Source organism: Corapipo altera, unplaced genomic scaffold (genome assembly GCF_003945725.1).
Source record: "Corapipo altera isolate COAL_440 unplaced genomic scaffold, ASM394572v1 23, whole genome shotgun sequence".
Taxonomy (NCBI): Eukaryota; Metazoa; Chordata; class Aves; order Passeriformes; family Pipridae; genus Corapipo; species Corapipo altera.
Window position 1 is genome coordinate 10297395 of NW_020884878.1, and position 26978 is coordinate 10324372.

Here is a 26978-nt window from a genome sequence, read left to right on the forward strand (position 1 = left end):
GAGGGAAAGCATATCCATCTCCAGGCAACCCAAGGGATACCTTCATGAACAAAGTACCATGAGGCAAGTCAGGGTGTGGATTTACAGCATGTAACCTACTCCACCCAATGGCTTCTTTTATGGTACATGTAAGGTCTTTGCCACACATCCGTTGAGGTGCAAACTACATTATACTCAATGGGAGTAAGATTACATGGGCATCCAAGAGAAGTTGCTGCTATGTACTTTAATTTCACAATCTGTATTATCTCTTAGCAACTTGTTTGTGTGGTATGCATTTGCTATAGCAAAAGGTTGTACACAAAGAGAAAGGGAGCTTAGAAGGGTATTACTTTGCAACCCAGTACTCAGTATCGTCTTAGTAAGAGGAAAAGCATATTTGAATTGTGTATAGTGTTGTGTATTTGTTATTATGAAACTCCTTTGTGAGGTGAAATGTCTACCAGGAGTATTTTAGGAAGAGATTTTAGCCAAATAGTATTTTATATTGACTTTTTACTGAATATTTTTCTACACAAGTTAGAGACATTGATTTATTCAGTTATTGTAAGAAGACAAATAACATAGATAATGTTATACTTCATGAATTAATGAGAGATTTGGAGAAAATTCTGCCTCTAAAACAGAGGATGATCTTTTTCTCTCCTTTTGCAAGTTCTGCAATAGATTTTTTAAAAGAAAATAACAGGACTATGATGAGTTTTATGTCATTTTGTATAGATATAAAACTGTATGAAGTGGCTAACATATTTAACTTACTTTTCAAAAACCCATTGTTTTCTATTTGTCTCCCCTCCTTCTACCTTTTACCTTGTTTTTCTGTTATTCACTCTAACTTGCTGCCACTCACCTTTTCAATGGTTTCACTTTGTTTTCATTTAACATACATTTATAACATTTGTCCAATAATGTTTGGTTCATCAAACGGGAGAGCAGAAATTATACAATATAGTAAAAGAAATCCAATTAAATCCATACCTATAGTTTTTAGTTCTGAAATATCTGTAACTATTGCTTAGTTATTAAACTCTGTGATCTGTGGGTTCTAATTATTGAACTGTATTTTTAGATTTAGATTTCCTTTTCTTTTTTTTTTGTTCTCCTTTACTTCTGAAAAAATACAGAAAAATCGCAATTAAAATATTTTCATATTTGTGAATCCAATTTTTTTAAAGCATTGGAATGGTGGTTTTCAAGGACTGGGGTTTTGAAAATGTTTATGAATATAAAAAAGACTGCCCTTTGCTTCTAAAGTGCTCAAATTAGTTACAAGTCTGCATGTGAGCTGATGAAAACTCAAATACTGAAATACCTCAAACACTAAATACCTTTGAAAAACCTTAGAACATCATTTACTTTTGAAAATGGGACATAGGCTCCAAAAACATTATTGCATTTCTGAGAATATTGTCTTATGCCTTTTCCATCAGTGTTAATCATGTTGAGCCAAACTGCAGAGGCATCTGACAATGGTTGCTCTATCCGGAGAATATGTACTTTGGCAAGCCCAGGGTTTCTTTTAGAAAAGTGTAAAATTTGGAAGGGTATTTTTAGAGGAACTAAGCTTCCAAACCCATTGGATAAGTACTTTAAAACTGGTAGAGGACAAGAACAAAATGTGTCTTTTAGTATTTGGAGTTATTTAGAAATCTGTATTAATCATGACTTTATGTGAAGAATAGCACTGCCATACCTTTTTATGTGTAATATACAGTCCATTTTCTCAAGGAGCTTGTAAAAACTAAGCCAATAATCTTGGAACTGATCTCACTACAAAAGGAGGAGCTGCTGTCTGCTTTTTTTCTCTGTTGTATTGCCTCCACTGGAGTGTGAGAACCACCTCACTGGACACTGTCATATTTATATTTACCTGAGTGATCACTGTTATCCTGCAATAAATGAAACGTAACCTGCTCCTAAATGAAAGAAAAGTAGATTAGTGCATTTTTACTGCAGGACTTGGACATATATACAGGAGCTTATCAGAGAGTATCTGGTGCCTACAAACTTCCTGCCTTGCTTATCTTGCAGTAACCTGTTCTAATTCCCATAGGCTCAGGAAACTATTACAATGGGCAAAACTGTAAATAAAGCTTATGATATATGATAGAAACTCCCAGAGATTGTGACTGGATTCCCTTGAAAAGCTTTGAAAATCCTGTAACAGTTGGTGTTCTGGTTGCTGACTTCAGTTTTTGTCCTTCAGCAGCAAAAGTGGGCTGACACAGCCTTGCAGGACATCATGACATAATGTCTTGAGATTGCACCAGACAGTGAAAAACTGAGGCAAATTGTAGTCTTGACACCATTTTGCCATTGCATGAACTGATTGTGATTCCACAGTTTGCCCTGCAGACAGTGAGGCAGCCTGGTGGAGCGCAGCAGGAGCTGCAGCAGAGACCTGCTGAAATCAGGGAGGAGGGATGGCTTCTGTTGTCATTAGGTTGCTTGGATGAGAACCTCTCCAAGAAGCGGCAGCCACCAGCAGGAAAGTCCAAAATCTGAGTTCCTTTATCTTTTTTTCTGTTCTGCTCTTGCCAAAGTGCCTCCTGCTTTAGTAGCTGTGGCAGTGTCTTCACTTAACAGCTCTTGAGCAACCATTGCTTTTTTTTTTTCCTTTCATGCCACAGCCCATTATTAAGAAACTTTTAAAATACATATATGCATCAATCTATAATATATACATTCTTCAATGACTGGTTTGTACTTGACTGAAAGGGAAGAAGGGATGTGTGTCTCTGGTAGGTTTTGGTCTTGTTATGGTCTGATGAAAAAAAGTTACTTGATTTTCTTTTTGTTTTCTTCTTCTAGAAGGTATGTCTCTCCCCTTCTAAAATTTCAGAATTTCTCCTAGTGAATTCACGTTTCTGGTACCTCCACATGTTAATATTATCTGTGGAAAGAGGGTTTGTCCCAAACACCACTCCATCAGAGAGTTCACTTGCTGCTCTGCTCAGGCACATTCTTGGCAGACAGAGGAGGTGACAGAGGAAGGTGCCCAGCAAGATGCGGTGGTGCCTATGCATACAGGATCTGAAAAGGGGCATACCGTTTGTGGAGCACAGAGAAAGGATACTGAATCCTCTTTCCAGCAGTACAGTGGTAAGCACAGCAGCTGTACTGTGCTGCTGATCTGCCATCATGTCTCTAAAGAACATCCTAAGGCAATCAGCTTTTCCACACCCACTGTCAATGCAGTTACGATCTCTGCTTCCACATATTTAGCTTTTGAAGATTTTCATAGATTGTTGCCAAAAAACCCCAAACATTTGGGGAATAATTGAGCTGAATCATTTGGAGCATGTATCATCTAGTGTGTGTACAATGGCTATGATGAGGCAATTCCTTTCTCATTTAGTACCAGAGTTATAACACACATTACTTGTTTGGTGATACACCCCACATTTTCTGTGTCCACTGAGTTAAACCATTATAAGTACAATTGTACCTACAGACCTTTTTTCCCCACCTCAGACATATTAGCTATGCAGTGATTCTGCAAACAGATCCAGCCACCCAGGATGAGTTTACTAGTTCCCCCGCCTAACCAAGTTCAGTGAATCTCTGAGGCTCTTTGTCTTCTGGACATGAAGTTCCCTCTTTCCAATATCATTACTATTGATTCCTATTGTTTATTGTCCTAGAGCTTATTTTCTTTGCTATTGTCAACCTTACCTCAGCACATTGGTCTGTCCTTGGATGATGATCTCCATACACCATTGAACATGTGCTCATTATGATCATTAATTTCTTTTATAAGTGTGATTTTCATGATGGTCATGAAGTGATGAATTCACCCAGCATCCCGAATAAACAATTTAATTTCTTTAGAATTGTGCAGGCCTAAAGTTCCCTTGGCTACGGTTTAAAGATGTTAAAGGCATTCAGATCGTTTGTTTTCTGCTAAATTTAAAATCTGCACCTGACAAATCCCATTTTGCTCATTTGCTTACTTGTTGCTAAACAGTGCAAAGTCCAGATCAGAATTCAACATTTCAGTCTGTCAGAGTTGATATAATGGAGTTCAGTTTTCTGAATACAATTGCAAATAGTTGCAACACTATAGATGGAAACCGCATGTCTCTTGACAAAGTTGGTGTAATGGACCAGTAGCACAACTGCTTGTGTAGCTGTAATATTTCACCCTAAGGCTATTTCACAGAAGCAAAAATAATACTTTGGAAAAAACCCACAGTATTTTTCCAACCAGTGTGAATAAATCTAAATCTTCATCTGCAACCTTCTGAAAGGGAAGAAGTTGCTTCTTGTGAAGTTAAAAGTGTGCCTTGTTAAGAAGTATGTTCTTTTAAGTCCACAGTATGTCCTGTTGAGAGGTCACCTCTCAGATATAATCTACATTCCACAGAGTCTTTCTCAATGACACATGCTCAAGTTTTTGCTCAGTTGTTTTGTTCATTTCCCTTTCCAATGAGCTCATTGCCCTGAGACTGGAGAGCAAGGAGTATTACACACTTTTACAGACCCTGCTTTCAGGAAGGAGCATGCTTTTCCCCCTCAATTTATTTATCCATACCCGTAGTTCACACATTTCCTCCCTGTGCATTAGTTTGTGGCTACAAACTTTGAATTTCACTTGTGTAATTTCTACTCCTCAAAGTTTTTAGTTGTGATTTTAGATTTTTAATCATCACATGGGGCTGTGCACCAGGATCCAATTTACAATGAGCAATGACCTATTCATTTTCTAATTATCAGTAATTCATCTCCTGGTGCAGAATTGTCTAGTGCTTCTATGAAAAAATCCTTTGAATTAGTAGTCAGAAAGGACAAGGACCTTACTATGCTATACAACAGCTGTGGCTCGTAAATTCTTCCAAAGTTATATAATCAATTACATTTTTGCTTTTCTTCATAATGTAACATCTTCATTGCCCTGGGTTGGTTGTCATAGGAGGCATCATGAGCTATTCTTGCCAGATTTGCTTACTTCCCAGAGTATGTCTACTCTGTGCAAAACAGTTGTTTGTAGAGATTTCTAAGGGAGACCTGGAGGTCAGGTATCAAAAGCAGTGAAGTTGTGAAGCATGACACTGACACAGGACATGTCTTTCTGATTGGATCTCCCATTCTGGTACTACTCTGGATTCTCAATGCATATCTAAGACACAGCAAGTGAGGTGCTGTCTACAAGATGAATTCTGGACCACACAACTTCCCTTAGGGCAATACTGGAATGTCTGCCTAGGGCTCCTCTCAGTTCATTCACAGATCTCTTTCCCTGAGCTTTTCTGTGTTTTGAACTCCATTCAGAAATGTTCTGGGGATGAGAGAGTTGGTGTTTGTCTACAATTTGTGCAATGTGATGTCATGTTAGACACCCAAATTTGTTCCAAATAAGGTATGTGAGAATATGGCAAGGAACATGCTGTGTACAGCTCGTCACATTTGAGTAGTAGCACAGATACATCAGCACAATTAGCCTGAAGTCTAGAGGCCTGCACAGCTTCAGCATCATGTCACTGCCTCAGTTGTCTTCCTTTCAGTTCTGGCATCATGAAGTGGTGCTGCACAGCATAGCAATCTCTAGGGCTAATTCCTCAGGTAGGAAAGTTTGCATTTCAGCCCTACTTTCTCACAGCTGTTTTCTTAGTTTTATTTTCCCTTTGTTCCCACAGTGAAAAGTCTTCCTTTCATGTTTCAGTCCTACATGGAGAACAGTACTTCTTTCTTTGTGAGACACAGCTTCTTACTTGCCCTCATCAGTTTGTAATCTCTGAGGTGTCTCTGCATGTCTGGCAGAATTAGTTCCAGAAAGTATTACGCTACAGTTCAGGTTAATCTCTCACGGTTCCATCCCATGGCAAGAGTTGGTAACTAAATTCTTACAACTGTTCCCAAAGTATTTAGATAGTTGACACTCAATGATTAACCAATTTTTTCAGAACTTGATTTTGTCAAAAAAAAAATCTCTTATTATGACTGTCATCCTTTTCCCTGGTTTCTGCTGTTTGTGCTGTCAGAGTAAGCTGCTTTTTACATGTTTTTTAAAAAACATGTTGAAATTTCTTCTATCTGAAATGCCTCAAGATTTATTGGTGAAAAATGTGCTAGTGTCTAGTGCCTGAGTAAACACTTCAAATTACCACTAGTCTGCATGCAGGACACAAAACTCTTTAGTTTTGTTCATTTTGAGAAAGCCATTCAGAAGGGAAATCAAAGCTGGAGAGAGGAAGTAAGAAAAAGGAATCAAGATATTCTTGGGGTAGTTGTCTATATATGGTTTATCAATTAGCAATTTAATACTGAGACTTTTTGTGGTTGGCTGTGAATCTCACTTTGAATATTTTCTCTGTAGTGTGTTTGGGGGATTTTCTCTGTACTGTTTTTGCTTATTTAAAATGTCAAGAGCTAATGATAAGGACTGAAAAACCACCTACCTTAGTATCTGCTATCAACGTATTAGTGTTTCAGGACAGTGAGATTGTTTGAAACTAAGAGGAAAACAGTGTTATGTGAATTTTCTCAGCAGACAGAAACTTAAAAGTTGTAAAATTTCACCAAAGGCAGATCAAAGAAAATTTACAAGAGCAAGCTGTTAAAATTGCCAATGAAGTGTGGAGCAGTGTTTCACAGAGCTCTTGCGAAGAGAAAAGGGAAAGGAGTTGGGTTTGGCTTTTTTTTTTTTTTTTAGCAGGAAAGTCATATTTAACTGAAGGATGTGCTGAGGTGGGAGCTCATTTCATGGGAGAAATAGTTCTATGGGCTTTGAGGGGAAGCAATGACAAGTAAATCAATACCAGTTCTTCAATGTGATGGTTCTTCAGCTCTCTTGAAACAAACTGCTACCTATATCTTGTTCTCACCTCTCGCTCTTCCCTTTGTGTAACATTGATCCTAAAGGAGGAGCTGAAGGTGAGGGCAAAAGGTGTCAGTGGAGCTGAAGGAGACTTGGTGGTGAGTCTTTTGAGGAGGTAGTGACTGGAGTGAGGTTGGTGCTTGGAGGGCTTGTAGTACTGGGTGGGGGATTTAAAGGGGCACGAGAAGACTGGAAGGACATTCAGGGGATGGCTGTGTGCAGGGAAGTGAGATTTGGTCTCTGACTCGATAGGAGAGGTATTATACAGAAGAGGCCTATTCTATCCAGCATTTCTTCCTTACTCTTGCCTCCTTTCCTGGCACCCTTACTTCTGGCTAGGAGAGCAAAAACAGCCAAAAGGGGATAAAGGACTCAGGGAACAGAGGACTCAGGGACTCCTGAGGGAATTGGCTGATGTAGTTGCCAAGCCACTTTCTGTAATATTAGAAAAGTCATGGCAGTCAGAGGAAGTCCCACATGACCAGGAAAGGGGAAACTTTGTAATCATCTCTGGGTCCCTTGTACAGGAAGGATATCGGCCTGTTGGAGCGAGTCCAGAGGAGGGACACCAAGACAATTAGAGGGATGGAGCTCCTTTCATATGAGGAAAGGCTGAGAGAATTGGGACTGTTCACATGGGAGAAGAGAAGGCTTTGGGGTGACCTAATTCCAGCCTTTAAGTGTCTGAAGGGAACCTACAGGAAAGACAGAGCAAGAACATGAAGTGAGAGGACAAGGAGTAATGGATTCAAACTAAAAGAGAGTAAGTTTAGATTAGATATTAGGAAGAAGTTCTTTGCTGTGAGAATGGTGAGGCAGTGGAACAGATTGCCCAGAGAAATTGCAGATGCCCCATCCCTGGAAGTGTTCAAGACCATACTGGATGTGGCTTTGAGGAACTTGGTGTGATGGAAGGTACCCTTGTCCATAGCATGGGGATTGGACTAAATGATCTTTGAGGTCCCTTCCAACCTAAACAATTCTATGATTCTATACTGTACAGCTCTGTTGAATCCTCTGCAGAAGAGATGACTGGAGAAGTTGTGTGGGATCCCTCCCTACTTCCTCCCCAGGGAAGAAAAGCTGGGAAGCTGGGCAGGAGGGAAAAGAGCTGCCAAGCCACAACCACTTCTGCCTTGCTCCTGAAATAAAGTGTTTTGTTTTCTGACAAAACACTGCTGGGTTTGCTAATAGTGACCTAATTCAAGAAAATCTTGTAGTTGTGTTACAAGAGAGTTGCATCTCTCTACATATAGCCTTGCCTTTCCAGTGACAGGTAGGGTATCACTAAGTGTATCCAGGAAACATTGACGAGTAAAGTGTGTTTACTTGTTTGTGTATAGCACAGGTCCTTGAAGAGTGAATGTAGGTGAAATGTGACTTTTAATCTGCTAGCTGTGGAGAAAAAGGAGATTGAAAGCTAGGTGAATCATTGACCAGGATGCTGAGGACATGTAGGGGTTATTGTCTGTTTCATTGACTGATGAAAGAGAGGATTGAGAGCTTGAGAAAGATCTTTGGGGGAAAAAAAAAAGAGACATTGAAGGAAGAGAACATTTCAACCTTTTGGGGGCGGGAGGTGGTGTTTGTCATTTGTTTGGTTTTTGTTTCCCTATAATTTCTTTTTAATGGAGCTTAAAATAGGCAAGTCCATTTCACTGGACTCAAACATTGCAGGCTTGTGAGAACTTAGCCCAAAGGAATGCTATCAGGGTGAGGCTCTCAGCTGGAGGAGTGTTTCCAATAGTTTTGGGAACAGAAACCATTGACATGCCAGACAGCTCCAAACTATCCTAGTCTTTGATAGTTTAGTGAATTCTTCAACCTGTTTGTTGTGTAGTGTAATAGATTTACTGGCAGGAATTCCTGTGATTAAAGGAATTGAGAAAAGTCCCATAACTAAACAGAGATGCCTTGGAGTGCATACTATCTCTATAGGTCATCTCTAACAGTGCCCTACTTACTATGCAATAATTTTTGAGAAATTCTTCAAGATCTGAACTATTTATAAAAGATCGTATTTTAATTATTGTAAGGAGACAGAAGCTCCATAATCAGATGGATCACACCTTACAGTTTACATAGGTTGCACACTGTCCTCTATCATATTTTCAGGAGAAAGTATTGCTAGGTCCAGAAGAGAACAACTTAATATAAATTTGTTTTCCAGTCTCTGTTGCCTCCCTTTTTAATTATGGTTATGAGGAAGTGCTTTAGTTTCAATGGGGCAACAAATTAAGAAATTCTTCCATCTCTTTGAAGGTATATACACACCTGGTATCTGTGGTTTAGCACAGGCAAAGGAGAGGCTCTGGAGGCCTTGTTTGTGCTGTAGAATTCCCTGCTTGTGCCATCAGTGGTTACTATATATAGCAAAGAGAGGAACCTTGTATCAACAAACCTCTTTCACCCTCTTTGCTCAAAGTAGATGCATTTACATTAAATTTTGCCAGCTGAGGCTTAAACACCTATAAACAATTCAGTGCTAGATATGTAAGAGCTGTGGGAAGTTTTAGAAAAGTCCCCAGTGTAGGTGAGGAAATTTTCTGTTCACCCCTATCATATCTTCAACGTCTGCAACATTGCTCATCGCAACATCGCTCTGGAATATCCCAGTCTTCAAAACTGAACAAAATGGTTGAATTATTTCTAAATCAGTATTCTGCTTATGATATAAATCATAGCTTATGCTTGTTGAATATTTTTCATCAAATACAGAAATTATACAGCTGTTTCTAGACATGCTACCCTTTCCTTCACCTTCCCTTCTCTCATACTGGTAACACATGAAAGAAAAATTTTGACTTCCTTTAATATTAGTCTCCAGAGATTCACTTTATTCATAGAAATTGATCCTGAATTGATTTTCTCTGCTTTCTTTCCAATCATAGGACAGGCTTTTCCATGTTCAGCAGCAGGCTTTCTCCTACAAGTGTGCTGAGGTGTGGTCTAGGTGTGTTCAAATCTGTCTTAGTCATTCATCCTTCACCTTGTCATTAGCATGGCGTCTGTATTTAATTGGGCTTCCTTCCTTCATCAGAAATCAGTTTTTATATACCATGAAAACTACAGCCCATTATTAAAAGTTAGCTCTAAGTGAGATTCTTGGCTCTTATTTGTACAAGAAGCAGTGAAAAGAGTATCTCAAGTATTCCTTCAGATGAGTGGTATGCGTGAAGAATGTACTATGTGCAAGTCTGGTATCCTGTCTCAAAGCCTTCTATTTCTCAAGTTTTACCTCAAAAGCAACTTGTTTAAGAGGGGGTTTTTTGCAATCTGTTGAGTTGCTTGGTAGGTTGTAATCACCAACGACTTTCACTGGTTGCATCTTTGCCTTACACAAAATACTGCTGAGTTATTGTTGTGGTTAGTGCTTCAATTGTCTTTAGAAACAGCACTCTATTTTGTGTATAGCAAGGGTTGGTCCCTCCCAGAAAATGTTTACATTTTGAAGGGAAAATGAGAGAAAATATTACCCTGGGTTTAGAAAGTGAGATGCTGTGCTTGAGAATCTGAGGCTCCTGGTGGACACCAAGTTGACCATGAGCCAGCAGAAAGATCTTGCAGGAAATGCAGACAATGACACCAAGATGAGTGGTGCAGTTGCCACACCTGAAGCACAGATGCCATCCAAAAGGAACTGGATAAGCTTGAGAAGTGGGCCCAATGGAAACTCATGAGGTCCAACAAGGCCAATTGCAAAGCGCTACACTGGGTCAGGGCAACCGCTGGTATCAATCCAGGCTGGGGGATAAACAGGTTGAGAGCAGCCCTGCTGAGAAGAACTTGGGGATGCTGGTGCATAAGAGGCAGTGGATGACAGGCTGGACATGAGCCAGCAAAGTGCACCTGCAGCCCAGAAAGCCAGTTTATCCTGGGCTGCATCAAAAGCAGTGGGGCCAGCAGGTTCAGGGAGAGGATTCATCCCCTCTACTCTGCGCTTGTGAGATCTCACCTGGAGCGTTGCATCCAGCTCTGGGGTCCCCAGCAAATAGAAAGGTGAAGAAGAGGGCCACAAAAATGAGTAGAGGGCGAGGACATCTCTCCTATGAAGACACCTTAGAATAGCTGGGGTTTTTCAGCCTGGGGAAGAGAAGGGTCTGGGGTGACCTCATTGTGGCCTTCTAGTTCCTAAAAGGGTCCTACAGGAGACCAGGAGAGGGACTTTTTACAAGGGCATGTAGTGATATATCTAGGCTTTAAACAGAGAGTATATTTAGATTAGATATAAGGAAGAAATTCTTTGCTATGATGGTAGTTAGACACTGAAACAGGTTGCCCAGAGAAGTTGTGGATGTCCCATCCCTGGAAGTGTTCAAGGCCAGGTTGGATGGGGCCTTCAGTAACCTGGTTTAGCGGAAGGTGTCCCTGTCCATGGCAGGAGGATTGAAACTTGATGATCTTTAAGGTTCCTACCAACCAAAATCATTCCATTATTCTATGATTCTGTAATTCCATGTAATTAAGGTGCATTAAGTGCATTGCTAGCAGGTCAAGGCAAGTGATTCTTCCTCTCTATTCATTCCTAATGTACTGATCAGGAGTCCTGCATCCAGTGCTGGGATCCACAATGCAAGAAGGACATGGACATACTGGAGTGACTCCAGTAAAGTGCCACAATGGTGCTGAAGAATTGCAGCATCTGACATATGAGGAGAAGCTGAGAGAGCTGGAAATGTTTACCCCAGATAATAAAAGACCTGTGTAAATTTTAACAGTGTATATAAACACTTGATTTTTGACAAGTAAAGTAAGAGATAACCTGTGCTCAGGGGGATCCAGTGACAGGACAAGGCGCAGTGAGCACAAATTAAAATAAACAAAGTTCCATTTAAATGCAGAGAAAACCTGTTTCAGTGTCAATGTTGTCCAACAAGGAAGGCAAAACCCAGCTGGACACTGTCCTGAGCAACTGACTTAAAATGATCCTGCTTTGAGCATGGGATTGAACTATGTGGTCTTCAGAGTTCCCTTCTTCAATGCCTCTGTCATTCTGCACCCGGGATACACACCTGAGCACAGGATGTCTGCTGTTTGCTTTGACCCAGCTGAACTTGGCACAGGATCAGAGGGGACTGCTCCCCACATCCCAGATCACAAGATAGTAAGCTGATCTAAAGACTTGCTCTATTTAACACCCTTGTTCCTAGGCTTCCACCCCCTGTCCCCAGGCCATGCTTGTAACTGGGATCACCTGCATTCAATGGCATCCCAGCCGCATTCTTCTTCCCTGGGCACAGGGCCATGTGAGTAGCCCAGGAGTTGATATCACAGCTCTTGCTGCCAGTGGATTCCCCGTCTGGGAGTGGATAGTCAGGTACACATACAGCAGCACTTGCTAATACATCAAAACAGTGTTTTAAGCCCTGCACCTCTTAGAATCATCACTGGCTTCAACTGGAGAAAATCAACACCAGGCATTGATTATACAGGAGACAAAGCAAGCTAGGTCAGAAAAATTCAGATTGAACTGGTGCATCAAGTCTTGTCCTTGGCCTTATAGGTAGCAATGCTGTAGTCACTAGAAATCTCGTTATGACTCTCTTGTTTGTAAAATACATTGGGGCAACTGAATGTTTGATATGAAGAAACAGCGGGTTCAGTTGGAGGAAAATGGGTTTGAATCTAACAGGGTGATTGTATAGTCATGAATAATAAAAAGCCACGTGTGAAACACATTCAGTAAAATTAAGTGTCCAGTAAAACTAGTTTCGACATCATACTAATCTCTAAAATTATAATGCATGAGTCACAGCCCTTAGATGATCTTAACCTTTACTAGAGGATACCCTGCTTTGTGTGCGGCAGCATAAACAACTGAGCAAGGACCTGTGCAGACCTGGTGAATACAACAAGACACTTTTGACTTTACTGTAAGTAATGTTTTTTTTTTTTCTGTGTAACAGTAGGACAACAGGTTTTGAATAATCAATCGAAAAATTGTTGTATTTTGGTTTAAAGCTTCTTGTACTGTTTTACTATGATTTTGGTTTTTTAAAATAAAAAAAAAAAAGTCCTCTGTTAGATAGACATGTTTATATGGCATAATCTCCTTAGAAAAACTACATTCCTAAGTGTTTTAAATGAAGTAAATTGATGAGAGTAACAAATGTAAGACATGAAATGAAATGGAAATGTGGACTTAAGGATTGCTTTCTAAAGCATCTAGAGGCTCCTAAAAAAAAGAAACTGTGGCTAAAAGAATTAGAGTAAGAGTGATCGTGGAAAAAGTCACAAACAAATCAAGGAGCTTAAATTTAAATATGTTCTAGATACAAAAGTGCACTGCCTGAAAGTGGTTTGTCATGGGATTCAGGCCCTTCCTAGTGATAGTAGTATTTCTGTGACCACGATATTCAAGGGACATTTAGAGCATATATTATTAAAGCAGAGATCAGCATTCTTAGTTCACTGGGTTTTAGATAACAAGATGCTGGAAAGTGGAGAACACAAATGTGGGGCCATGGTGGGAGCTGATTGGAATTCAATGAATTTACAAGGCAGTCTGCATTTCTCAGTGCAATTCAGAAACCTAAGGTATTTTTCTCCTAAAGGGTACTTTGTTTTACAAAAGATTCTGTAGGTGAAATGATCACATATCATAAGTGAATATTCTAGATTTCCAAATATTTCCCATCTTTACTTCTTTCTCTCTGTTGACACAAGATATTGAACCACTTGTGATACAGTATTAATTTCTAGAGGTAAAAGTATTGCCACAAATGTGGAATGAATGGTTTCCATGCTGCAGGCATGGTTATTTCCATTTGCTGTTTGTTCTATGTACATAAGCATTTTCCCTTTCTTAATAAACAGCACTGTATTTCCATGGTCTTGATAACATCCTAATTGCTGTTTCTCTCTTTTGTTATTTATGTGGATATTGGCTTCTTTTAATGGTGCTCAATTGTTCAACCTTTATGAAATCACTGTTAATGTTCATCAGCACCTCATTAACAAGTGCATTTACTTTCTCTTTGGTGCCTGCATATGGGTTTACATGGATCCTATTCAAAAATGTATAATATTTTAACTTTTACAATGGAGGAATATTGTGGTTTAATTCTGCTTTGATTTTTCATCAGTTAAATTTTTACTTTCTGCTCTATAGATCTGTACTTTAGACTCACAGCTCTTAATCACTTAAAGCCACATTGAAAAGAGAACATTGGAAAAAAACAGTTTCAAAGGAATTGTAGACTAACCCTAATGAGGGCATCTTTGGTATTACCTCATCCCTCTTTAACTTTGATTTTTATTATTTCATAACCCCTTCAGTAGGTTGAGTAATTTTCCACAGTCTACTTCCTTGAAATAGAAAGCTGGTACCCCTCAGTTCAAATATCTTGGAATCACTGGTACTAAGCTAACTTTTTATAGTGAAGGAACTGATGTGTTGCTAAACACAAGGTGAAAATATTTGTAAGCCAAATGTAAATTTTCTTCTATTACAGAGTCACAGAAACATGAAGAAGTTATTTCTCCTGTGTCTTTTACTTGTTGGAATTAATTCCAACAGCTATTGCTATGAGCCTAATCACCAAGGGGTAAGAAACCAAAATCAAAGAGCCCAAGGAAACCGAAACATGCCATGGCAAAGTGTAAGGAACAGTGTTTGTCGATTTGCATGTTGTTTCTACAAAGAGATTTCTTCTTACGAAAACAATCGGAATGTTTTCTTCTCTCCTTTGAGCATCTCTACTGCCTTTGCAATGCTGACTCTGGGTGCCAGATCAGACACCCTGACACAGATTCTTAGGGTCCTTTGCTTTAACCCACGTGAGATTTCTGAAAATGACATACATGAAGGTTATCGTCAACTCATGCAAATGGTAAACAGAAAGAATGCGGGCTTACAGTTGAATATGGGAAATGTTCTGTTTGTGCTTGACCGACTGAAGCCACAAGAAAAATTTTTAAGTGATCTCAGAAACTTTTATGAAGGAGAAGCTTATCCTATGAACTTCAAGAAGGCTGATCAAGCCCAGCAAAAAGTCAACAAATATGTAGCAGAAAGAACCAATGGAAAAATCAAGGACCTTGTAAATAACCTCGATCCACTTACTGAAATTCTCCTCATTAGCTATATTTATTTTAACGGTAAGATACACATATCATATTCTTCTATTTCATAATTTATTTCCTCAGGTCAGTCTTGGATTTCATCACCTTTTTTTGCAATATGATTTTGCAGATGGACTCATATCTTGTTTTCCCTTTGGTCTCCACTTACGCTTAGTTACAAACAAAGCTTTTGAAAATTATGTTCTGCCTGACACTGATGATAAATTCCTAGCAAAATGTATGGCAAATTTTCCCATATTTTTTAATATATAAACTTCTTTCCTTCTGAAGATTTAGTGAAATATATGCTAAGAAAGGCACCTCTAGTTAGGAAAGATTAGATGCTTTCCTAATCCTATACAACCTAGTGGGATTCAAGCACTTTCTTAAATGCTTTGCTATCTAGGAATTAATTTGAAATCCAGTTCTGTGGACTTCAGCTGATGTTTTGTTCAGCAAGTTAGGAGTTAAATTTAAAAAATGCTGTTAAAGTAAAATGTAGTATCTTACCAAATAGAAATATGTTTAGTCCATAGTTTTGCTGTTACTGTGTGTGTTCATGTATCCAAAACTAAACAGTCAACAACTTTGGTTTCACACTCGTGTTCTCCCTATTTTTTTACTAACTATGCCTTTGCCGATCGTATGTCTGTAGTCCTGATGTGTCTAGAGGCATAGGTTTCACCCTTTTTTTTTTGATTTGCAGATTCTAATATTTTCCAGTGAAGATGGACCCACCAGTATCAGATACAAGCCTATTGACAAAAAGCTTGTTTTTCTTAATTAACTTGTGCAGTCTGCTTAGATACAGTCAACAGATCTTCCCAGAGCTTTTCAGACTGCTGATCTAATGAGAAGACGAGGATCAAGGCTGTAAGGCTCAATCAGTGGTCTAATAACAAATATTGCATCTTCTTTCAAACCTTCTCTCTCTTACTCGTATGCTGAAAACAAAGCAATTGTACTCAGAAAAATGATATCCTATAATCTATCTGATAAAATTACCATTAAGATTTTTAATTGAAGTGGAGATGACATAATAGGAATGCAATTCTTTTTAAAAGGAAAAGCTAGGAAAAGCTATTCTTTTAAAACTGTTAACCTGGATGTTTGTACACTCCAATATGAGGGTTCCCCTGCAAGTAATTAAGAACTATATTTTTGGGGGGTTTTCTGTTGTTTTTCATCTGTGTCTCAGCTCCTTATATTAATCTCTGAAGATTTGGCCACAGTTAAATGGAGCTGACTGAATTATAGATGACTGACTTCTTAATTCTCTTGAAAACATACTTGTTTGGCTCAAATAATGTTTTCACTTAGGCTTTTATTGAGCAACAGGTACATCTTTCAAAACAGGCAAAATCCCCTTTCTTTTACTGAAAGGTGTTCAAAGAATGAGCAATAAATTTAGTAGCACAATTGAGACAAAAGCCTGAGAAACTTTTATTAAAAATAACTGTATTAGAGTTAACTTTTACATGTTCTAAAAATGTGGGGTTTTTTTTTATTGTGTTCATTTTGTTACTGAAATGACTTCCTGCCTTCTCCAAATATGGCGGAGTTTCAGTTTTAGCTCTTCAATTTTAAAGAAAATAGATTAAAGAATAGCATTAATAGGAATAATATAACAAATTTTATCTTGAAATCAAGAGTAGGTTAAGGTTCTAGAGGCTGGGATTAATCTGCAGAGGACCTAAAGCTCAGTTAGCTGTATAACCGGTTCATACTTCTAGGCTCTTTTCCATTGTGCATTGCAACCACCCTTGCACAGTACTGGTGACTCTCCTTCCTCTTTTTTTTGTGGTGTACTGTAGTACAGAAGTTCTTCCCTAAGGACAAAAGCCTGGTAATATTTTTCTGTCTCTGAGCCAGTGGGCATATTATTCCACTGTATTACACTAGGCCCTTATCATGCCCTTGTCGAGCTGATCACCACAAAGACTACCTCAAAGTTCATTTTTCCACTTAAGTACTGTAAAGCATTTGACAAAGGTGTCATCCCTAGAAGGTAGACCCCTAAGATAGAGGTGAGCATAAGAATAAATGTTCCTTTGAAACAAGAGGAAAGTATTAGTGAATATCATCTCTGTCTAACCTGTGTGTTAAGTGATAGCCACAGTTTGGGTTAGAAGGGACCTTAATGGTCATCTAGTTCCAACCCTCCTGCCATGGTTGTAGCCCACTTCCACTACACGAGGTTGCTCAAAGAACCTAGCCTTGAACACTTCTAGAGATGGGGCATCCACAATTTCTTTGGGCAACCTGTTCCTGTGTCTCACCACTCTCACAGTGAAGAATTTCTTCCTTATATCTAATCTAAATCTAAATCTCCTCTCTTTCAGTTTAAAGTCAGTCCCCTGTGTCCTATCACTATCTGCCTATGCAAAAAGTTGTTCCCTGTCTGTAGGCCCCCTTTAGGTACTGGAAGGGGCTTTAAGGTCTCCCCTGAGCCTTCTCTCCCCCAGGCTAAACAACCTCAACTCTCTCAGCCTGTCTTCATAGCAGAGATGTTCCTGCTGTCTGATCATTTTCATGGCCTCTCCTCTGGATATGCTCCTTCTTATGTTGGACACCTCAGAGCTTAATGAAGTACTCTGGGTGGGATCTCACCAGAGTGAAGTAGAGGGGAAAATCCCATCTCTTGACCTGCTGGCCACACTCCTTTTGACATAGCCCAGGACACAGTTGGCTTTCTGGGTTGCAAGTGCACATTACTGAGTCATGCTGAGCTTCTCATCAACCAACACTCCCAAGTCCTTCTCCTCAGGTCCACTTTCAACTCGATCCATTCCCTGCCCCGCCTGTATTTGTGGTTGGAACTGCCCCAACCCACATACAGGACCTTGCACTTAGCCTTGTCGAGCTTCATCAGGTTCCAATGGGGCCACCTCTCAAGCCTGTCATGCTCCCCTTGGATGGCATACCTTCCCTCTGTAGGACATCCCTTCCTTACAGCATGTTGACTGCATCACACGTCTTGGTGTCATTGGCAAACTTACTGAGGCTGCACTCAATCCCACTGTTCGTGTTGCCAAAAAAGATGTTGAACAGCACTGGTCCTAATCCAACCCTGAGGAACGCCATTTGTGACTGGTCTCTTGGAGAACAAGCCATTGACCACAACCCTTCAAGTGCAACCATCCAGGCAATTGCTTATCCACCAAATGGACCATCTGTCAAATCCAAATCTCCAGTTTAGAGAAAAGGATATCACATGGAATAGTGTCAAATGTTTTGCACAGCTCCAGTTAGATGACATCAATTACTCTTCCTTTAGCACAACTTACCCTTAGTGAAGTCATGTTGTCTGACACTAGTCACCTCCTAATTTTCCACCTATCTTACCACAGATTCCAGAAGGATCTGCTCTGTGATCTTGCCACACAAAGAGGTGAGACAGACTAGTAGTTCCCCGAATCTTTCTTTTTTTCACTTTTAAAAAATGAGAGCTATTTTTCACTTTTCCAGTCAGTGGGAATTTCACTGGACTGCCATAACTTCTCAAATATGACAGTGTCTTAGCCACCTCATCCACCAGTTCCCTCAGGACCTGCAGATGCATTTCATCAGGTCCCATGAATGTGTGTATCTTCAGGTTCCTTAGATGGTCTTGAACCTCATCTTCTCCTATAGTGGTCAGTCATTCATTCTCTCAGTCTCTGCTTTTGCCTTCTGTGACCTGGGTGGTGTGGCTGCAGCACTTGCCAGTGAAGACTGAGGCAAAAAATGTCATTGAGTACTTCAGCCTTCTCCACATTACAGTTAACCAGGCTTCCTTTTTCCTTCTGGAGGAGGTTCACATTTTTCCTAGTCTTCCTTTTGTCATCATCATACTTATAGAAGCTTTTCTTGTTGCCCTTGATGTCCCTGGCCAGATTTAATTCTATCACACCTTTAACTTTCTTAATCTAATCCCTGGATACTCAGAAAATCTCTTTGTATACCTCCCAGGTTACCTGCCCTTCTTTCCACCCTCTGTAGGCTACCTGTTTGATTTCACCCAGTAGCTCCTTGTTCATCCAGTCCTCCTGGCGTTTTTGCCTGACTTCCTCTTTGTTAGGAGAGATCGCTCCTGTGCTTGGTGGAGGTTATCCTTGAATATTAATAGAATCACAGAATCATTAAGGTTGGAAAGGAACTACAAAACTGAGTCCAACGTTTGACTGAACACCACCATGTCAACTAAACCACAGTGCTAAGTGCCACGTCCAGTCATTTCTTGAACACCTCCAGGGATGGCGACTCCACCATGTCTCTGGGCATCCCATTCAAATTTCTGACAACCCTTTCAGTGAAGAAATTCTTCCTGCTGCCCAGTCCGAACCTCCCCTGGTACAGCTTGAGGGCATTTCCTCTTGTCCTATTGCTAGTTGCCTGTGAGAAGAGGCCAACTCTCACTTGACTTCAACCTCCTTCCAGGTAGTTGTAGAGAGCAATAAGGTCCCCTCTCAGCCTCCTTCAGGTTAAGCAGTTGTTTAGCTCCCTCAGCTGTTCCTCACCTGACTTACTCTCTAGACCATTCACAAACTCCATTGTCCTTCTCTGGACATGCTCCAGCCCCTCCATGTTCTTTGTATAGAGAGAGGCCCAAAAATGAACACAGGATTTGAAGTGCAGCCTCACCAGTGCCGAGTACAGGGGAACAATCACTGTCCTGGTCCTGCTGACCACTCTACTGAGGATATAGGCCAGGATGCCACTGGCCTTCTTGGCCACCTGGGCACACTTGTGGCTCATGTTGAGCAGCTGTCAACCAGCACCCCCAGGCCCTTTTCTCCTGGGCCATTTTCTAGCCACTCCTCCCCCAGCCTGTAGTGGTGCATGGAGTTGTTTGGTGATACAGCTTTCTTGGTCCTCTCTTCCCTCCATGACTTTATCCCGTGACACTCTACTAAGCAGATTGCTGAAGAGACCAAAGTCTGCTCTCCTGAATTCCAGAGTAAGCAGTCCTAACATCCTACTCACTTTTCAATCAAGCAAAGTTCTTTGTGAAAGCAGTGGGTGTTTTCGTTGAGTTTAGCACTAGATAAAGGTTGTTTCAATGTTTCAGAACTTGTGTCATTCATGTTTCTGTTATTCATTCTACTTTATTTTTTCCCTTAAGCATAATAAGGTAGAAGTCCTGCCTGTTATATACCTGATGACAGAAGTCACTATTAATGAAGAAACATAAAAGTAGCAACTTTTCCCTCTTCAGAGTATTACCCGTTGTCAATCTATACTTTCAGAGCCCAAGAAATGCCCTAAATTCCCATTTCACTTTTTCCAAATACTAAGTGCAGGCTATGTCAGATGGTGGAAACAGCAGAAGATAATTATTTCACTTGTAACAAGTTGCCTAATAATCAATGTTCAAACAGAAGTCAGAAGTCAAAAGCGGTTGCATCTTGTTTCATTGTTTTCTTGATGGCAGTTACTTTACTAAGCATTACAGCTCTAGTTTTGCCTAATAAATTTGATAAAATGTTAGTTTTGCTCTAGAAGGCAAAATTTACTGCAGACCAACAACACTCCTTAAAAATAAAAACAATGAAGAAACCTTTCCGAAACCCCCCACCCTTTCTTAAAATCTGCTCAGCCTCTGAAATGAATGATGTGGACACGTGGAATTTGGTTTAGAAATCTTTCTCCGCTGAGGACAAAAATCTTTCAGAGTTCTGATGTAGAGAGTTTGTTTCACCATGACTAAGTAGGAGCCTTGGAAAATTTAATATTGTGAGGATGCAGTGGAAAAAGTTTCTGTTGTTGTTTTGCTTTTTAACCTAGCAGTCTGGTAGAATTAAGTTCCTCATGACTCTATGCATTTTCAGCTAATGCGAGATATAAACACCTTGTCTCTGAACGTAACCAAATTCCTTAATTTCCCTGGAGAATTAATCCCTCATATCACCCTTTTCAAGTCTACTTTGATCTGGGAATAAGGAAAGGAGAGAATATTCTCCAGAGCTCAGAGGAAGAATGGGGGCTTTACAGACTCCTTAAAACTGTTGTCATGGCAGAAAAGTGGAAGTCAGAACCCTTGATATGTCATCTAAATGAAGGATATTGCAGTCCGCTGTAAAATCTGAGGGAGTTTTTTTACATCGCATTCTACCTACTGTGTGTTGCTATTAAATTATTCTGAGTATTCAGTGAGATCAAGTGATCATTGCAAACTGGTTTGTCTTTGAAGCCGATCCAACAGTACCAGTTTCTATCATCTAAGAATGTATCCTGTGGTGATATGTCCTATGGTTTCATGTCCTCAAAATATCCTCTAACTCAATCTCTTTTATTTCAAGCTGAATGGGAAAAACCTTTTGATCCACAATACACTAAAATGGGCAAATTCTTTGTGGATGGGAACAAGGCTGTTGAAGTCCCAATGATGTTTGGAATGGGCCTGTTCAAACATGGCTATGATGACCAACTGTCTTCCACTGTGGTGCAAATGGATTACAAAGGAGGCGCTTCAGCATTTTTTATTCTACCTGATAAAGGAAGAATGAGGAAGCTGGAGAAAAGACTGTCTTGTGAACATATGTCAAGGTGGAGGTCATTAGTCACAAAAAGGTAAAATTCTGAAGTTCTTGGTTCAGATGGTAGGCAAGGAAACAAATGTGCTGGGCTATGACACAGAATCAGAACACCATTTTTAGTTCTGTTTTATCTGCAGAAGTATTCTCACTGACCAAAGTTGAATCTGGCTCTCTGGTGTCACTGTGTTTTCACATTCAGTAGTGCATGCACTGAAAACCTTCACAGCTTTAGGACTTTTTTCATTTTTGAAATTTTTTTCCCGTATTCAACTCTCAATAGGTCCCTGGTTTTGGACTTAGACCTCTACTCATATTTTTGGGGGAGGTCTTCTGTCTTCTTCTATTTACAAGTAAATTCCTACCACTTCAGCCTTTTTTCTTGTCTCTTGCTTCTTTTCTACCTATTAAAATTTACAGTAATTGCACAGTTAATGCTGAAATAACAACTTCAATTCGGCAATTATGAGGGCAATGCACATTGCAGAGCCGCTATATTCAGGCTCTCTGAGGTCTTAGGAAGGCAAAATTGGAACAAGCTACACTTGTTTCAAGGTAACTCTGAGCCTAGAAGGCAGAAAGGTTATCTGCTTTCTAAAAAATAATTTTATACTCCTTACATTTAGTGTCCTGTATGGTACTAGCCTTTCATGGGACAAAACGCATTGTACAAGCATAGGCAAAACATGTTTATAGTATCAAGCCCTTGTGCTCACTTATGAATTTGATGTATCAAGTTAGTGACCTTCACACATACTCATTTGAAAAACTTATTTTAGATGATCCTTTTTCAAAAGAAAAATTGCATCCTAATACAGAAACCCAAAACCAGTGTCGTGCTCCTAACTCTGATTCACTGTTAAATCTCATCAAAAGAATCTAAGAAAAGGACCAGGAAAAAAAAAATTAATTCTCTGTGCATCTTCACAGTTTTGAAACTTCTGGAAGCAGCTACATAGTTTGTGACTATAGGACAAATAAGGTGGTGAATCAAGATACATATGTATAATTTTTCTCAAAGAAACACAATTGCCTTTAAAATTACCAAGAAAGACACTAAATAAAGTTGAGGGGATTTATATTTCCTATCTTGTAATATAAAAAAGCATCACTGTTGAAAACAAGTTTGTTTCCTGCTGCTCCCCATTTTTCATGATGACCATTCTTTCCTGCAAACTGATGACACGAACTCCTCCTTTTACCTCTGGTTTTCAAAGCAATTGATTGCCTCTGCTCTTATTCAGAGTCTCTGGGAGGTCTTAATAAATGGGCTTGAAGTAGTACATAGAATGATTCAAGGGCTGTGGACAAGCTATGTTTGTCCCTGTTTCTGTGTCTGTAAACTGATATGAGTTGCAGAAGTGTTGTGAGAGGCATTTCTCATTACTATTGGCTGCCAAACAAGGGGTAGTGCCAAAGTTTCACCAGTACAGGCAGCTGAGATCTATTTAATGGCTGAACTGTGGAGAAAGTATCACTTTCACTTCTGAAAAGTGCATCCCAGTGCTTCCTTCCTGGTTGCATTGTTGCTGTGGCTTTCTCTTTCCTCCATATTGAAAGAAAGTAGGGGCTTGTGAAGGAATGTCTTTACATAACAGTAAGATAGATGATTCAATGATAATTGCATCATCATTTGGGACAGCAATCAGCACAGACTGAAATTAGGGAGAACTAAGAGATCAGCAATCAGTTATCAATCCTGTAGCACTTTCATTTCTGGGTACCAGCCAGACTTGGCATTAGATGCTGTGCAACACTTCAGGTATGGGCCCTTTCCTTTCCACTTGTCTGCTGGATATCTTGCTCTTTGGCTAGCTTCATTAAGTGTTCCACATCTCCCTCACCTAGAGCCCTGGAGAGTTGTCCTGGTTTCTCAACAGAAAACAGTACCTAATGTCAGCACTATTTCTAACCTCTGTCTCATTATGCTGCTTCTGGCTGTAAATGTTCTGTTTAACCCTTGAAAAGTAATTGTTAGATCTGTATGGAAAAAGTAAGGAAGAAATGAGTCAGAAGTATAGAGCTTTGGGTTATTTATGGAAAACAGCAAACTTGTCACTTAAAATTTGGCATCAGACATTGGGCTTGACATAGAAAAATAATTATCTGTTGGCTATCTATATTCTGTCAATGTGCTTTTGTTTTTTACTTTGTCGTCCTTTTATCATTGTCCTGCTTCTTTGGTATATATTTTTGTTTTCTCTGTCCTGATTTATATGATAAATACACAAGGCCAGCCAATGGGGTTTTTTTTGTTTTGTTTTGTTTTGTTTTTTCCAAAAGTAACCAGTGAAGTCACATGTGTTGGATTTTTTTTGTACTCAGTCTGAGACACCTAAAGGAATCACTTTTTCACAAGGTGAATCCTTTGCATCCTCAGTAATGGGTAATGATGAAGGTTTCCAGCAGATTGCACAAAAGATCACTTAACTTCTGAAAATGTTAGATGAAGATTCTTAGGGAGGTACAGTTGTACTGTGCTGAATCACTGGGTCAATTTCACTGCTCTTGTGTTGGGTTACCGCAGACTGAGAGCCAGCAAACTACAGCCTTATCCTCTCAATCAGCCTTCCAACATTGTCATAAATCTTCTTTTCTTCTCCTCAAATTAGTGTCAGTGTACATCTCCTTTGTGAGCTGAGAGAGCCTGCAGGCAAAATTTCTTGAGAGAGAAAGCAAAATCAGTTTCCCTAGTGAGTCTATGTTATTCTGTGATATGTGATCGAATGTTTCACTATCCTTTTGTACTTCTTTTCCGGCAGCTCAGTAAATTTGTATCTTCCAAAATTCACTCTTTATGGGACATATGACCTAAAAAATATCTTATATAAAATGGGCATTATGGATCTGTTCACTGATAAGGCTGACCTCTCTGGGATCACTGGACAGCCCCAGCACAGAATTTCCCAGGTAAGTCATACTGCTTTTTGTTTTATGGGTCTATGGTTACTGATACTTGCATCACTTTCTGTACAACTATTTGTGATGCAAAACTCATGTAAAAAGGCTTGGCTTTACATGAAAAGGTAGTTGTTGGCATATAGAATATTTTGTCCATGCACTGTGAGTGCAATTGGGTTGGAGCAGGTTACAAGTCTGTAATTTTTTAATCTAGAAGGCTGTTTCGATCTACATGGGGGCAACCTTAAACAGACATGACCAAATTGCTGTCTGTCCACACCTCACCACCTTCCTGCAGTGCGCTGTTACAGTCACTACACTGCTGCTTCTGTTTGCGTTTGTCTTCTTTAGCCTGACTGTGGGCAAGTATGGACTATAGGATGTGTCACCACTTGTGTTTTATGGAGGGGAGGGGAGAGGAAAAACACTGCTTGCTTTTAAACTTTTTAGGGGAAAGGAAAATGCAGTTAGTATAAACATTTGGCTTCAAGCCTATGAACAATGACTCTCATTAGTGTCAGGCCAAGGAAAAAGCTACAGACAAGTCATACTTCAATGAACCTAGAGTTAAAACCGACAATCAGTGCAGCTTTAATTGTCTAATATGAAGAAAACAATTGCCCTCATGACCTCAGGAGGATGTTAGTAAACCAGGATCTGTCAATGTCTTGACTTTGCAAGGTAAAACTTATAGGTTCCTCTGCTCTAGCCCTCCATTTCTGGACCTTCTCCTTTGCTACTATTATTTCCAAGACATGAAAGAACATAGAAAACATATTCTCAGAATTCTATCAATTGTGCTAGTCTGCATGTTATTTTTTCAGCTATATGAACTTTTAATAGACAATTAAATACAGTCTTGCTCTCTTAACATTCGGTCTAGCTGTACAGATCTCCATGAGTGGGTGCAGGGAATAAGAAAAGAAACAAAGCAAATGTTTTCACTAGTGGGGACATGTATCTCCACTGGAAACAAACTTTTCCTCTCTGGGACCAGAGCTATGCTGCATGTAGCTTGATCATTCTTTTTTCGCTTTGCTGTCTTTATGCAGAGGACTCACACCTGTCCATCTGATGCTTGTTTTTTACCAATAACTTCTTCAGACACTTTTAGGTCACATTCTTATCTAGGTGACTATTTTTGTACCCCCTTGACTTGTACATGTCTGTTTCTTCACAGGCTATTCATAAGGCTGTGATAAAGGTGGATGAGACTGGCACCGAAGCAGCAGCTGCCACAGGGATGGAAATAGTGCCTATGTCCGTTCCAGTTACCATTAAACTCAACAGGCCATTCCTAATGGTCATAACTTTGGAGAACAATATACTTTTCATGGGAAAAATTGTGAACCCTCTCAAAAGAGATTAAGTTAATGTACATATTGTGTATGTGGTGATCACCACTCTTAAATCAAGTATTTGACCTATTGAATATGGCATGGCTGCAGAGGGGCTCTCTGCCTCTTAACTGATTTTATTCACTGTTTTTTGTAGATGAGACTCTTCATCAATTTAAGTTGTCATAGTTGCACGTTTGTTTGGGCCTTGCTTTTTTTTTTTAAGAAGGTTGCATTCAGGCAGAATTTTCATTAGGTCTGGGACAAAGTAGGCCTGTGTGATACTGATAGCATAGATACATCTTCTAGCAGGGAAGCTGAAGAGCATGTGGGTGGAGAGAGTTGTGTATGTCTCCTTCTTCCCTCATGGCTGCCTTCTCACATTTTTTTTTTGTGTTGACTGACAAATGGGTACAAGCTATGTCACTTTATTAGTTGTGTCCCTTCTCCTACCAACACGAAGTTTGTAACTAGCATAGACCTTAACATGCATAATGCTTACTACCTTACATAGTACCATTGTTGTCCAGTGAGTCTAATACATCCTTGCTTTTCAGCTGTTGTCCCAGCTTGGCTGCTGCAAAGGGGTCTCAAAGAAGGTGTGTTTTCTCCCTGCAGATATATACTGGCCTGCCCACTGTTTCTGTGAAATGTACAGTCCAGACTCATCACAGGGCAAACTTTAATGGTTCTAAGAACTTGGTCTAAGAAAAGAAGAGGTAGATTTGATCTGCAGTTCATTCCCCAGGAGCCAACTTTCATGAATCAGATATACAGCTCAGAGCAGTCAGAAGACTACTTCTAGCCTGTGCCTGCATCTAAACTAGCTTCTAGAAGCCCCCAAGCAGCAGGAAACACAAGCCATCTCCTTCTGGTGCCAGTGTCTGCACCATTACTGTCTGTACCTGGGAGATTACCCATGGTAGTAAGCGCCATTCCAGTATTGTTTGTAGGATCAAGCACCCTACCAGTAACACCTATATCCCATCAGTGACACTTACCGTGTCTCTTGATATAACCCCTTCTGTTCTCAGACTGTCCAGTACTACAACATTGGTACTCTCTTTCTCATCTGCTTCATGGTTAGTATAGCTACAATATTATAAAGAGCTGTTTTCACTGTTAAGATGCACGATACTCAAAGTCACATTCATAATGAACATGCTTTTTTTTCTCCTGGTTTACTTTCTTATCTATGTTTTTTCTTCTGGTTTTCACAACATCTATCATTATTTTATTTCTTTGCTCGTGTTCATGGTATGTATCTGATCTCTGGTTGCAGGAGGGGTAAATTGTTGACTAAAATGGGTTAGTCTGTTAATAGGTATTAAGCATTAACACCAG

The 26978-nt window shown here is 39.8% G+C and overlaps 1 protein-coding gene across 1 annotated transcript; it reads left to right on the forward strand.

Moving 5' to 3' along the window:
• Positions 1 to 10359: 10359 nt before the first annotated feature.
• Positions 10360 to 25737, forward strand: LOC113944592 (alpha-1-antiproteinase F-like). Its single transcript, XM_027637926.1, has 5 exons — positions 10360 to 10474; positions 14228 to 14917; positions 21163 to 21433; positions 24159 to 24306; positions 25478 to 25737. Exons 1-5 carry the CDS (start codon positions 10360 to 10362, stop codon positions 25664 to 25666), a joined length of 1413 nt encoding a protein of 470 aa, XP_027493727.1. The 3' UTR covers positions 25667 to 25737.
• The last annotated feature ends 1241 nt before the right edge of the window (positions 25738 to 26978 follow it).

Bases quoted from the DNA above. Each gene is read 5' to 3' on its own strand.
- LOC113944592 (XM_027637926.1), top strand. From the start codon at position 10,360: ATGAGCCAGCAGAAAGATCTTGCAGGAAATGCAGACAATGACACCAAG. The intron at 14,918-21,162 runs GTAAGATACACA...TTTTATTTCAAG, and splicing joins TAGCTATATTTATTTTAACG to CTGAATGGGAAAAACCTTTT. The intron at 24,307-25,477 runs GTAAGTCATACT...GTTTCTTCACAG, and splicing joins CCCAGCACAGAATTTCCCAG to GCTATTCATAAGGCTGTGAT.